Raw genomic sequence first — 13,006 nt, forward strand, 5'->3', positions numbered from 1 at the left:
CCAATGGCCTGGAAAAGCAGTAGAAAAAGGCCCAAGTCCTTGGGCCCTGCACCCACGTGAGAGACATGGAAGAAGCTCCTGGCTACTGGCTTCGGGTCAGCTCAGCTGCAGCCATTGCAGCCAACTGGGGAGTGAACCAGCAGGTGGAAGACCTCTTTCTCTCAGTCTCTTCCTCTCTCTCTCCCTGTAGATCTGCCTCTCAAATAAATTTTTTAAAAATGTGGATGTTAAGCTCTGCAGTTATTTATAGGTAAGTACTTCTGTTCAAATACAGACAACCACTTGATTCTGGAGAATATCATGTAGAATATCATGAAAAAGCAGGCCAGACTCCTGGCAGTAAAACCTTGAGACATAAGAGAATTAACAGATTCATGTAAAATAAGTATTTTTACTATAACCACATTACTAAACATTTTTTATCATACTTGCTTATATACATATACATAGATTTCTTTTTTAAGGGGACTCAGAACTCACTGTGTTCCTGGGAAAATTCATGTCAGCAAAAAATCTATTAACCACACACCATGCATGACATACTTACTTTTCTTTCACTTCTAAAGCCTCCCCTTCCTTGTCTTTATCTTCATCAGACTTCTCTCCTTTGAGCAAGGGCTGAGAAATAATATCGTCCGTGAAAGAACTGAAATAAGATTTGATAAACTGTGGAGATGGCATCAGAGGTTCACGGTTCTGAAATGTAATCATGTTTAAATATATCAGAACAAGAGAACAATAACCAAAGTAGGTACACTGTATAACATAAAAATCACTACTGTAGAAAAAAAAAATACTATTCCTTGGGCCCCTGCACCGACGTGGGAGATCTGGAAGAAGCTCTGAGCTTCAGATCAGCGCAGCCGACTGCTGCAGCCATCTGGGGAGTGAACCAGTGGATGGAAGACCTCTCTCTCTGTCTCTACTTCTCTCTGTAACTGTCTGTCAAGAAAATAAAATAAATCTTTAAAAAAAAATGACTATCGTAAAACCTGGAATCTTGGGCCAGTGTGTGGTGTAGCAGGTCAAGTTACCACCTGTGATGCCAGCACCCCATACGGGTGCCAGTTTTAGTCCCAGCTGCTACACCTCTGATCCAGTAAAGCAGTAGATGGCCCAAGTGTTTGGACCCCTGTCACCTATGTGGGAGACCCAGATGAAGCTCTTGGCTCCTGGTTTCAGTCTGGCTCAGCCCTTGCCTTTGTGGCCATCTGGGAAGTGAACCAGCACATGAAAGATATTCTACCTTGCCCTGGTAACTCTGACTTTCAAATAAATAATACATCTTTATTTAAAAAAAAAAAAACTAGAATCCCAGTTTCAAATAACTGAAGATTGGGACCGGTGCTGCGGTGTAGTGGATTAAGCCATATGGGCACCTGTTCCAATCTAGCTCTCTACTAAAGCACCTGGGAAAGCAGATGGCCCAAGTCTTTGGGCCCCAATATGGGAGACCTAGATGAAGCTGCTGGTTCCTTGCTCCTGGTTTTGGCTCCGGCCATTACAGCCATTTGGGGAGGAAACTAACAGATGGAAGTGCTCTCTCTTTCTCTCTCATTCTTTCAATAATGAATCTTAAAAAAAAAAAAAAATTAAATAACTGAAGATTAAGTTCCAAGTCATAGGATAAATGACTGTAGCAATGATTAAGCTGCCAGTTCCAAAGTTCAAAGCAGGTTATAAATAAAAGCCTTTCTTGGGGCCAGTGCTATGGTGCAGCGGGTTAAAGCCCTGGCCTGAAACGCTGGCATCACATATGGGTGCTGGTTCCAGTTCTCTGCTATGGCCTGGGATAGCAGTACAAGATGGCCCAAGTCCTTGGGCTCCTGCACCCGCATGGGAGACCTGGAAGAAGCTCCTAGCTCCGGATCGGCACAGCTCTGGCCGTTGCAGCCATGTGAGGAGTGAACCAGTGGAAGGAAGACCTCTCTTACTATCTCTACCTCTCTCTGTAACTCTGTCTTTCAAATAAATAAAATACATCTTTAAAAAAAAAACAACAACAGCCTTTCTCTCCTGCAAAGGCATAAAACCCTATCTTTTACAGCTACTGAAAATGTTAAAGTCCATTTACCATATGATCTTTCATCTGAATATCTCCAAGTCATACTGAAATCATATTTCTTGCTTTAATTATTTCTTTTTGGCATGACATCTGATTCATAACTACATGAATATTTTGTTTCTCCGTAAGAAGTGCAATTAAGATGAAATTTTAAATGAAGAGGGAATAATATAGCCAAAAGGCTCTCAGAGGAAATTTTGGATCTTTTATCTACGAAATTCAACCCAACAAACTTAAAATGAAAATACTATATTGTAAAATCTAATTTTATATTTCAGAAACAGTGACAGAGAGGGACCACTGGAGACACAGAAGGAGAGCATACATGCATGCGTACTTCCATCTGCTGATTCACTCCCCAGTTTCCACAATGACTGGGACTGGTCCAGGCTGAACTGGGAACTCAATCCATCTCACGCATGTTGGCAGTAACCCAATCACCTGAGCCATCACAGCTGCCTCCTTGGGTCTGCAGTACTAGACAGCTGGAGTCAGAAGTCAGAGCTAGGTATCAAACCCAGATACTTCAATACAAGATGTGTGCATCTAAACACTCACCCTTGAATTTTACATTTGATGTATAATGAATATTATTACTGTTACTTTGATAGATTTAATATCTTTGTACTTGAAGGAGTAGAAAAAGGAAATCTGACTCTGTAAGTAAATGATCTATCTAGAATGGATGAAAATGGGATAGAAGCAAATTAAAAAAGAAAGCTAAGGGAAAGCCCACATTTATGTTTGTGTTTGCTTTTGGAAGAGATTTAATTTGTCTTAATCAAGGATAATACAAATAAGTATTTTAAATCAAATATTCATCATTCAAATGACAAAATGCCTAACTACATTTTCACTAAAGACACTCTGAGAAGAAATACATAGTGGCAATCATCTACCATTTTAAGGGAGAAGCTTGAGTAGAAAATTTTAAATAGTACTTACTTGAAGCTGGGTAATTCATTAATGCCTTTTAGTTTCCTGTTTCAGCTCAGAAATGAAGCTATCACACCTCCCTGCCTGCACTCAATGTTATAAATTTAAAATGAAAATAATGTTACACTAGTAGACTTACGTATCCAATGTACAGGATACATAATCTACTTCTGCTACTCATTAGCTATGTGACCTTACTCATGTCATTAAACCTCCAGTCTGGTTCTTTACCTTTAAAATGGCAATGGAAATATTTATTCATCTTACAGGGTTATTACAAAAATTAAAACAGTAACATTTTTTGAGAAGTATTTTGTATGTACAAAGTGGCATACAAACATTACAAAATACTTTTTTTTTTTTTTTAAAACAGGCAGAGTGGATAGTGAGAGAGAGAGAGAGAGAGAGAGAGAAAGGTCTTCCTTTTTGCCATTGGTTCAACCTCCAATGGTCGCTGCAGCCGGCGCATTGAGCTGATCCGAAGCCAGGAGCCAGGCCCTTCTCCTGGTCTCCCATGCGGGTGCAGGACCCAAGGACTTGGGCTATCCTCCACTGCCTTCCCGGGCCATAGCAGAGAGCTGGCCTGGAAGAGGGGCAACCGGGACAGAATCCGGCACCCCAACTGGGACTAGAACCCGGTGTGCCGGCGCCGCAAGGCGGAGGATTAGCCTGTTGAGCCACGGCGCAGACACATTACAAAATACATGTGGATGGGATGGGTGTTTCATGTAGCAGTTAAGGTGCTACTTGGGATAACTGCATGACATATCAGACATGGAGTCCTGGCTACTCTGCTTCCAATCCAGCTTCATGCTAATGTGTACCCTAGGAGGTGGGAGATGATGGCTCAAGTACTTGGGTCCCTGCACCCTCATGGGACACCTGGATGGGTTCCAGGCTTCTGGCTACAGCCTGGTCTGGTTCTAACTATTGCAGGCATTTGGGGAGTAACCAGCAGTTAAGAGATCTGTGTGTGTGTGTGTCTCTCTCTCAAAATGAAAGCAGGTTAAAAAATTAAAGGAAAATATATGTGGAAACTGATTTTTAACCTCTATAAGTATCGGGTTTTTCAAAATCTTTTGTTACCACCCTGCAATCCAACCAGTCTAATTACTTAACAGAAGCATTATGTAGGTATATACAAATAAACTTCCAGACCTCATTTATGACAATTTAACATGGTATTTCTCAAAGTGTTTTTTGAGGAACAGCAGTCTAAAGAGATACTCAAGGCAGGGGAAAAAAAAAAAAAAAAGGGTTCCATAGTTAAAAAGAGCCTGAGAACTACTATAGCTATACTCCTCTTGGGATTCAAAAAACGTTAGTACATTCAAGTCCTCAGTGAAGACACCTGTTTTAACTTCAACATAGCAAACATTCACAGATGTAAGATTATACACAGATAGTCAAAATCAATTTGCAAGAAAAGCAAGTTATTATTAAAGAAAAAAAGAACAACATTACTAAAGATCAGTAGTGAGTCTTCAGTGATGTTTAGTGATGTCTGTGGATCTCATGGAACTCTACTTCCATGCCCCCTTGTACACTTAACTATGTCATGATTTTTAGACTTAAAATGGAACTTCAAAAATTTGGGGAATAGAATTAACCAAGATAAGTCTACTTATGTGCAAACATTTATTGAAATTCATTCATAGCTTCATTATACTATGTATCTTTCATGAAATTTTTGAAGCACATCTTATAGGGGGAAGATTTCAAAAAATTTGGCCCCCAAATAAACTGATTTTTAAATTCCATTTTACACAAACTTTTTGAGGTACCCTTAATAGTAACAGCCTCTCTCATTAAAACTGTAGTTCTATAAAAGCAAGGAGCATGTCTTTATACCTACTCATCCAAAAAGCCTTGTTTAATACATGTTGAATTAAACCATCTGTAATTAATACCTTAAAACAATATCCATTTATACAGTATACATTTAAAATTCTTAACGATAAAGAACAGCGGTTGGCAACTATTTTGCCGTAAAAAACCAGACAGTAAATATGTTAAAACTTTGCACGCCATATAGTCTTTGTTGCAACCATTGAACACTGTGGTAGCTCAATAGTAGTCAAAGACAATATGAGAATGGCTGAACATTATTTATAAAAACAGCTAGCAGACTGGATTGGGCCTATGGACCACAGTATGACAATCTTTAACACAGATGAATTCCAACAGTCTCTACGTATATTACTGGGAATAGTGTACATTCTTATTTAAAAGGAAAAGCTACAAAAACCCAACAGGAAATAGAAACATAATCCGGTTCTGATATCAGTTGCTACCATCACCATCTGTACCCAAATTTAAACAGCATAAATTAGAAATGACCATTTACAATGTATATTCCATATATTCCCTCTATTAACCAACCAAGGTTAATTTACCTTGTATTTTTCTTTGGCCTTCTCTTTTCCAAGAAGTTTAAGAACTTTATCTGCTAACAGCATGCTTTGTTGATTTTGGAATCCTTCTAATATACACACAGCAGTAACATCTAGAAATGATGGAAAAATAAAAGTGAAATTATTGCAAAGCTCATCAACAGCGTCAAAGGGGCACAATGAAACTACAGAAAGCCAAACTAAACTCATGGCCTAAAGGAACCATCTGCTTTGCTTTTAATAAACTGATTCTCAGAACTTTAATTTTATATACTCTGTCAACCTTAAAGCTCGGAAAGTCACTTTATTTCTCTTGGGTTTGCTTTCCTCACACATGAAATGATAGTGGCTGTACTGCATGGTTTCTGATGTTCTCACTGCTCTAACATTCTTTATAGCAAATTAAACAAAGAATTCAAGAATGTTCTCTTCTGGTCAGTAATGGCAACAAAAAACAACATAGTGTGGCTGTCTCATGTTTGGTCTTTTGTATAGGTCTCAGATTTGTTCTGTCTCTAAGCCATCTTGCCACAGAGCTCTAACATAAATCTGTCTCAAAACGGAATTTTTGTTTGGTGATGCTACAGCAGTTTGAAATTAGAAGATCAGTGGTTCCTTAACCTCAACTTTTCATTCACAGGTTTTTTTTTTTTGTTTGTTTGTTTTTTGTTTTGTTTTGACAGGCAGAGTGGATAGTGAGAGAGAGAGACAGAGAGAAAGGTCTTCCTTTTTGCCATTGGTTCACCCTCCAATGGCCGCTACAGCTAGCGCATCGTGCTGATCCGAAGCCAGGAGCCAGGTGCTTCTCCTGGTCTCCCACACAGGTGCAGGGCCCAAGGACTTGGGCTATCCTCCACTGCCTTCCCGGGCCATAGCAGAGAGCTGGCCTGGAAGAGGGGCAACCGGGACAGAATCCGGCGCCCCAACCGGGACTAGAACCCGGTGTGCCGGCGCCGCAAGGCGGAGGATTAGCCTGTTAAGCCACGGCGCCGGCCTCATTCACAGTTTCCAAACAACAGCTGTCCCTGCTCTTTTTGAACTAAATTTCTCACAACTCCACACCCTTTTCTTCTAAACAAGTCAATTTGCCATCACACTCTGCTGATAACCCTGACTAGTGGCAACACCAGAGCCTTTTTCACATCCCACTTCTATCTAAAACTCCAGTCAACCTCTTCTCTCCAATTATTATCCACTAGTAACTTCAAGGTCTGGCTCAAAACTCAGAATTTCCTTTTCTAAACCAACACTCTGACCCACTACCAAAGTACATGACACCACAAAACCTCAGATCTTGCTAAAAATCTCTGAAGCATTTTCATTTGGTAACCCAGATTTTTAAAACAGGGTTTTCTTTTTTTAAAAAAATAATTATGGCTAAACCGTATGATGCTATTAAAGCAGATTTAAATATGTAATGGAAAGTAGTTTCAGGTTGCCGAAATTACATTTTGGGTTAGCTCTATGTCATCTAGAAGAATGTAATTGAAAAGTCAGTGGTCTACACTCTAATTGCAGTTTTGTAAGCAAATATGGTCATTTAAGAGACCACAGAATTTACTGCATTTACTGAGAATGACAAATTCACTTTGATGCTTTGTACCAATCACATAACTCCCAACTGATATAAAAGAAGTTTGAAAACACCAATGGCAAAATACAAATGTTTTCTTCATTAATTCACCTCAAAGTTGTTTCCTATTTATACTGGATATTAACAAAAAATATAAAAAATTTAGAAACTATCATTGGCTAAACCCTCTTTTGTGATCTCCTTATTCATGGATTTATATCAATGATTTCTAATTGCTAAGTTTATAACTCCTAAACTCCCAACTCATAACTAATTAATATCATAGCTGGAAAAGAACCAACACCTGAGTATCAGAATCTCAATTTAAACTAGAAGAAAGAGTCACAATAGGATAGGAGTCCCACTTTTATAGACACCTGATTGATCTCAATGCTACAAGGCAGAGTTTCATATAAATTTACAATGACTACAGAGCCTTTAGTAATTTTTCATATGTAAACACAAAAATACCCTCACCTTCTAAACATTCCTTCTTATTGTCTAGCTTCTCGTGGGCTTTTGCACGTCTAAAGAGAGCTTTCACATATTTGGGATTAAGTTCAACAGCCTTTGTACAATCTTGTGCCACCTCTTTCCATTTTTGCTGTAATTGAAAGTATTAAGAAAAAGTCATACTAAAAAAAAAAAAAAACAAAACAAAAACAAACACTGTTCAACCAAAATCAGTTTCCCAAACTTAACAGGGTGAGTATGAAGAGTTTCACAAAAGAAAAAGTATTCCCAATACAGAGTTGATAACCATACTACTTTACAGAAGTTAATATACATATCTGTAAGATAAGCAACCAGATTTTAAAAATTAGGCAATGGATACACTTAGGGAATCTTTCTACCTCCAGATTTACAAACCTACCTGCATTAGGTACTTCTGCCGTCCCCTTCTTACCTCCTTTTAAACTGAGGAAGCACCCATCATCATCAAAGGTCAGCCTTCCACTGGGGTGATCTGAACCCTCACCCTGTCCATGTCAAGGACTTCAGTGCTTCAGTTATCTTTCTCTGCAGAAATCTGCTTCTCTACAAAACCATCCCATGAACATAAACACTTGCCCTAGTGTTTTCATCTTTGAAGATCTTTTATCTTCCCCTCCAGCGACTCCCCTGCTCCTCAGCTGCTCTCGTATGTCAAATACCCAGAGATGCCAGATTACTTGATGTCCTACTACCTCACTAGCTGCTCCTTCTCAATCTCCCTTGCTCAGTTCCTCTCTGCGTGATCTCTACATGCTGGAGTACTCAAAACCTCAACTCTCTCCTTAAGTGGGCATATCTTCTGTCTGGTTTTATATACCATCAGTATTAAATAACTCCCAAATTTATCTCTTAAAGCCAGAGCACTCTCCTAAAACAGACATTTCTCAATTCAACCGTCTCACTCTTCCCCCACCAGCCCTCGTCCACCTACTGGTACTAAAATCCTTGTTTCTCTTTACCCTTCACCTCCAATGCAACAGCAGCTTCTGCTGACCTTTAGCTTTCCTTCGTATCATGTTACACTACTGCACCAAACTCCCTCAGTTGTTCTCCCTGCCTCTGCTGTGTCCTCCCTTCAATGTATTCTCAAAAGAACAATGAGAGCAGTCTTACAAATGTTCCTGCCCTGCTTACAAACCTTAAATATTTCTCATTATACTCAGAATCAAGTCCAAACTCTTAACTATTGTCTACAAGATTTTGCCTGATCTAGTCACTGTCTACCTTTCCAATTTCATCTCTCTATACTACAGGAAATTAGATAATTCCTCACTCTAAATTCTTTACTGCCTCAGAGCAATTATACACACTTTCTTCTCTGTTTTGTAAGTCAGTCACCATGTAACTATACAAAGAATGAAACAGATCTGCATTTGATGATATGAAAAGCTATACAAAATACAGTGGCAACTGAAAAAAATAATTCACAAACAAGATGTATGATAGAAACTCATCTTTGGTCTTTTTCTCCTCCATATATACAACTATTACACATGTAGAGAAAAGCTGAAGAATAGCTTCAAACTACTGAGGAGGATAGGGTGATCAAAAAATTTAATTTTCTATACAACAGATTTTATAAAATCTGAAATATACATAACTTTGGAGTGTAAGTCTGCAACCAGCAAAGCTAAAATTATTTTTTAAAGTATTATAATTAAAGGAAATAAAACAAAAATCCTATAATCTCAAAAACTGCATTAGATTTATTTGACTAGCATTAACCGAACAAAACAAAAGGAACAGAAAAAACAAGCTAGGGTACATACCAACTGCTCAAAGGCAGCAGCTCTGTTTTGATAAAATGTGGAAAGGTCAACATTCTTCTCTGTAGGACACAAACTAATGGCCTCCGTGTAGCACTGAATGGCTTGTTCATATTTTCCTGCTTTAAAATATTTATTGCCTTTGTTCTTGGCTGCTTGAGCTCTATCAAGAGAATTCTAAAATTGAAAGAAACAATTATTAAATGCCAATCAACATTTAAGAATAGATTCAGATTACTGTATTTACATGATAAATTGACAAAAGAAAAATGACAGGACAGAATGACTGAGATGTAAGCTACATCATATAAATACCTTCATGGGCTAGACTGTCAGTAGCAGACTGCTGTGTCAAAATGTTTATGTAGGGCAGGAGTCTTGGGTAGTGGTTAAGAACTTGGAACACCATTTAATGTGCTGTACACTGTTATTTAATGCTATAACTAGTACTCCAACGGTAGTTTTTTCACTTTGTGTTGCTATATGGGGCAAACTGTTGAAATCTTTACTTAATATATACTAAATTGATCTTCTGTATATAAAGAGAATTGAAAATGAATCTTGATGTGAATGGAAGGGAGAGGGAGCGGGAAAGGGGAGGGTTGCGGGCGGGAGGGAAGTTATGGGAGGGGGGAAGCCATTGTAACCCATAAGCTGTACTTTGGAAATTTATATTCATTAAATAAAAGTTTAATAAATTAAAAAAAAAAAAAAAGAACTTGGAACACCAGCATCCCATATCAGAGAGCCTGGGTTTGAGTTCCAGCTCTACTTCTGATTACAGCTTCCTGCTAATGCAGACCCTGAGACAACAGGTGATGGCCCAAGTAGTTGGGACCCTTTCACCTGCATGGGAGACCTGGTTGTGGAAGGAATTTAGGAAGTGAACCAGCAGATGGAACATCTCTTGCTCTCTGCTTTTGTGGCTGCCTTTCAAATAAGTAAGAAATAAACTAAAATTTGAAAGAAAATAAAACTATTTTTTAAAATGTGCATATATTTTTAATTTCAAAAAACATTCAAGACTTTCCCAGAAAGGCTGTGGTGTCTTTTTTTTTTTTTTAATTTATTTATTTATTTGAGAGAGGTCTTCCATTCGCTGGTTTACTCCCCAAATGGTTGCAACGGCCAGAGCTGGGCTGATCCAAAGCCAGGAACTTCTTCTGGGTTTCCCATGTGGGTGCAGGGGCCCAAGCACTTGAGCCATCCTCCACTGCTTTCCCAGGCCACAGCAGAGAGCTGGATCAGAAGTGGAGCAGCCAGGACATGAGCTGGAGCCCATACGGGTGCTGCACTGCAGGCAGAGGCTGCACTGTCCTGTTGTGCTTTAAAGTACCACTTCTCATCATTCTTGCCAGCACTACATGTGATGACTGTGTTTAATTTTTGCCAGTCTAATGTGTATAATGGTACCTCAAAAAGTTCATGGAAAAGGAAAAAGATAAATTTTGGTTGTTTCATCATATTCATTTTCCATGAACTTTTTAAAGACCTGTCAAATAACATGGTGATTGTCAATCACAGGTCATTTTAGCCTCAGAGGACATTTGACAATGTCTGAAAACATTTTTCATCATCACAACTGATAAGTGTGTGTGTGGGGCGTGGGTGTTACTACTACCACCTAGCGGGTAGAGGCCAGGGATGCTGCTAATATGTTACAATGCACAGGAAAGTCTAGCACAACAAAGAATGACCAGATCCAAACTGCTAATAGTGCTGACACTGAGAAACTGGGAAAAAAAAGTCCAATACCTGTGAGTTTTCCTCACTACCAATGAATTTGAAAATCTTTTTGTGTTTATTAGTCACTTGGTTTCCTTATTCTGAAAATAACTTAGTTATATGTCCTCTTATTTTTCTATTAGGAAGTTTATCAACAGTGTACAAAACACAGTACACTTTATCATCTTTATTACAATTATTATCCCAAACAGGCTGCTTTTTTTTTTTTTTTAAAGATGTATTTATTTATTTGAAAGGTGGAGTTACAGAGAAGGAGAAAGGAGGGAAAGAGGTCTTCTAACTAGTGGTGGCCACAATGGCCAGGGCCCTTAGGTCAAAGCCAGGAGCTTCATCCAAGTCTCCACATGGTGCAGGGGCCCAAGTACTTGAGCCATCCTCGGCAGCTTTCCCAAGCACAACAGCAGGGAGCTGGATTGGAAGTAGAGCAGCCAGAACTCAAACTGCTGCCCATATGGGATGCCAGCGTTGTAGGCAGCAGTTTTACCCGCTATGCCATAGTGTGGATCCCAAGCTTCTTGTACTCCTTCCTATTTCTGTCTTACTGTCCACTTTCTGAAAACCCAACTCATACACTTCATGTATATAACGTACCAAGAGTTTCAAGTTAAGACCTACTATATACACAGCTGTGAACGCTTCAATCAATATTAGGGAAGCATCTTTGTAGATGAATCCAGTTAAAAAGGTTCCAGTAACTAGGTATCAGTCTTTGCACAAAATTTGGTATTATTTGTCAATGTCATCTGATTTTAACAAATATAGGACTCTGGCAGAACCCTTATACCTATAACAGGTAAGCACGGAGAAAATAAAAGCAGATGTAGCTGCCTCCACATATGGTCTGAAGAACCTGCGAAGACCAACTGGTTGGGGCTTAGTCACAAAGATGAGATAGCAACCCTTTCTTGTATCTGCTTTCTTCTCCCTTACTCTTGCTTCATTTTTCTTTCTTGCTTTCCCCCTTCTGTTTATCTTTTGTCTTCTTTTTAAAATTATTTTTCAAAAGTATAGTATGCACAGATGGATTTGTAGGAAACTAAGAATCTGAATTAATACTACATAGTTACTTTAAGCTGGCAAGTTTCAACAAACAACATGTATATTTCAGGTGGGAGAATGAAAACAACCAAGAAAAGCACAAATGCATTAACAGATGAATGTAAAAACCTTCCATTTGTCAACAGCTTTAATCCTATTCCAAAAGCTCTGAAATACAATAGCAACCCTGAAACGTATTTCAAGGATTTATGTTTCAGAACTATGAAAATATACCAGGACTAAACTAACAGAGAAACACCCATAAAACACCCAACAGAAGACGACTAGAAATCCTCTATGTAGCTGTGGGCTTTGTAGGACAACCAGCAGGGTGACTGCTAAAAAACTGGCATTTCAGACCCTCAACAATCCTCCCACTCCACTAGACTACAGTAGGGTGTGTCATCCAGCAGCAGAACTTGAGGCTCTCTTATACACAAGGGACAAACAACAGGCTTATCTTGCCTGTCTCCCAGGAAGCCACATCATTGAGAATTGCTAACTCAAAGCAGGCTTTTAGCCCAGTGATTAAGATGCCCACATTGCACAGTGAAATACTTGGGTTCAATTTTGGACTCTTGGCTCCTTACTCCAGCATCCTGCTGATGCAGACCCTGGGAAACAGTGGAGATAGCTTCAGTAATTAGGTTCCTGCCACCCATGGAGGTGACCTGGATTGAGTTCCCAGCCTCCAGCTTCAGTCCCGGCCCAACCTCAGCCACTATGGGCATTTGGGGACTGAGTTAGCAGATGGGAACGAGCTCTCACTCTCTCCATGTCACTCAAATAAACAGGGGCAGCTGTTGTGGCACAGCAAGTAAAGCAGCCGCTTGTGACACTGGCATCCCAAATGGGTGGTTAAGTGTCCTGGGTGTTCCTATTCAGATCCAAATGCCTATTAATGGCCTGGAAAAAGCAGCAGAAGATGGCCCAAGTGTTTGGGGCCCTGCCACCCATGTGGGAGGCCAGGATGAAGTTCAATGGGGAGTGAATC

General features: G+C 39.4%; 1 protein-coding gene across 1 annotated transcript in view; it reads right to left on the bottom strand.

Moving 5' to 3' along the window:
* TOMM70 (translocase of outer mitochondrial membrane 70) overlaps positions 1-13,006 on the bottom strand; it is a 50,897-nt gene that overhangs the window by 20,019 nt on the left and 17,872 nt on the right. Inside the window, exons 2-5 of the mRNA XM_062206950.1 lie at positions 9,232-9,405; positions 7,445-7,571; positions 5,398-5,507; positions 548-696 (exon numbers count right to left, since the gene is read on the bottom strand). Coding sequence (XP_062062934.1) covers positions 548-696; positions 5,398-5,507; positions 7,445-7,571; positions 9,232-9,405 — 560 coding nt within the window. The remainder of the gene's footprint in view (positions 1-547; positions 697-5,397; positions 5,508-7,444; positions 7,572-9,231; positions 9,406-13,006) is intronic.

Source organism: Lepus europaeus, chromosome 2, assembly GCF_033115175.1.
Source record: "Lepus europaeus isolate LE1 chromosome 2, mLepTim1.pri, whole genome shotgun sequence".
Lineage (NCBI taxonomy): Eukaryota > Metazoa > Chordata > Mammalia > Lagomorpha > Leporidae > Lepus > Lepus europaeus.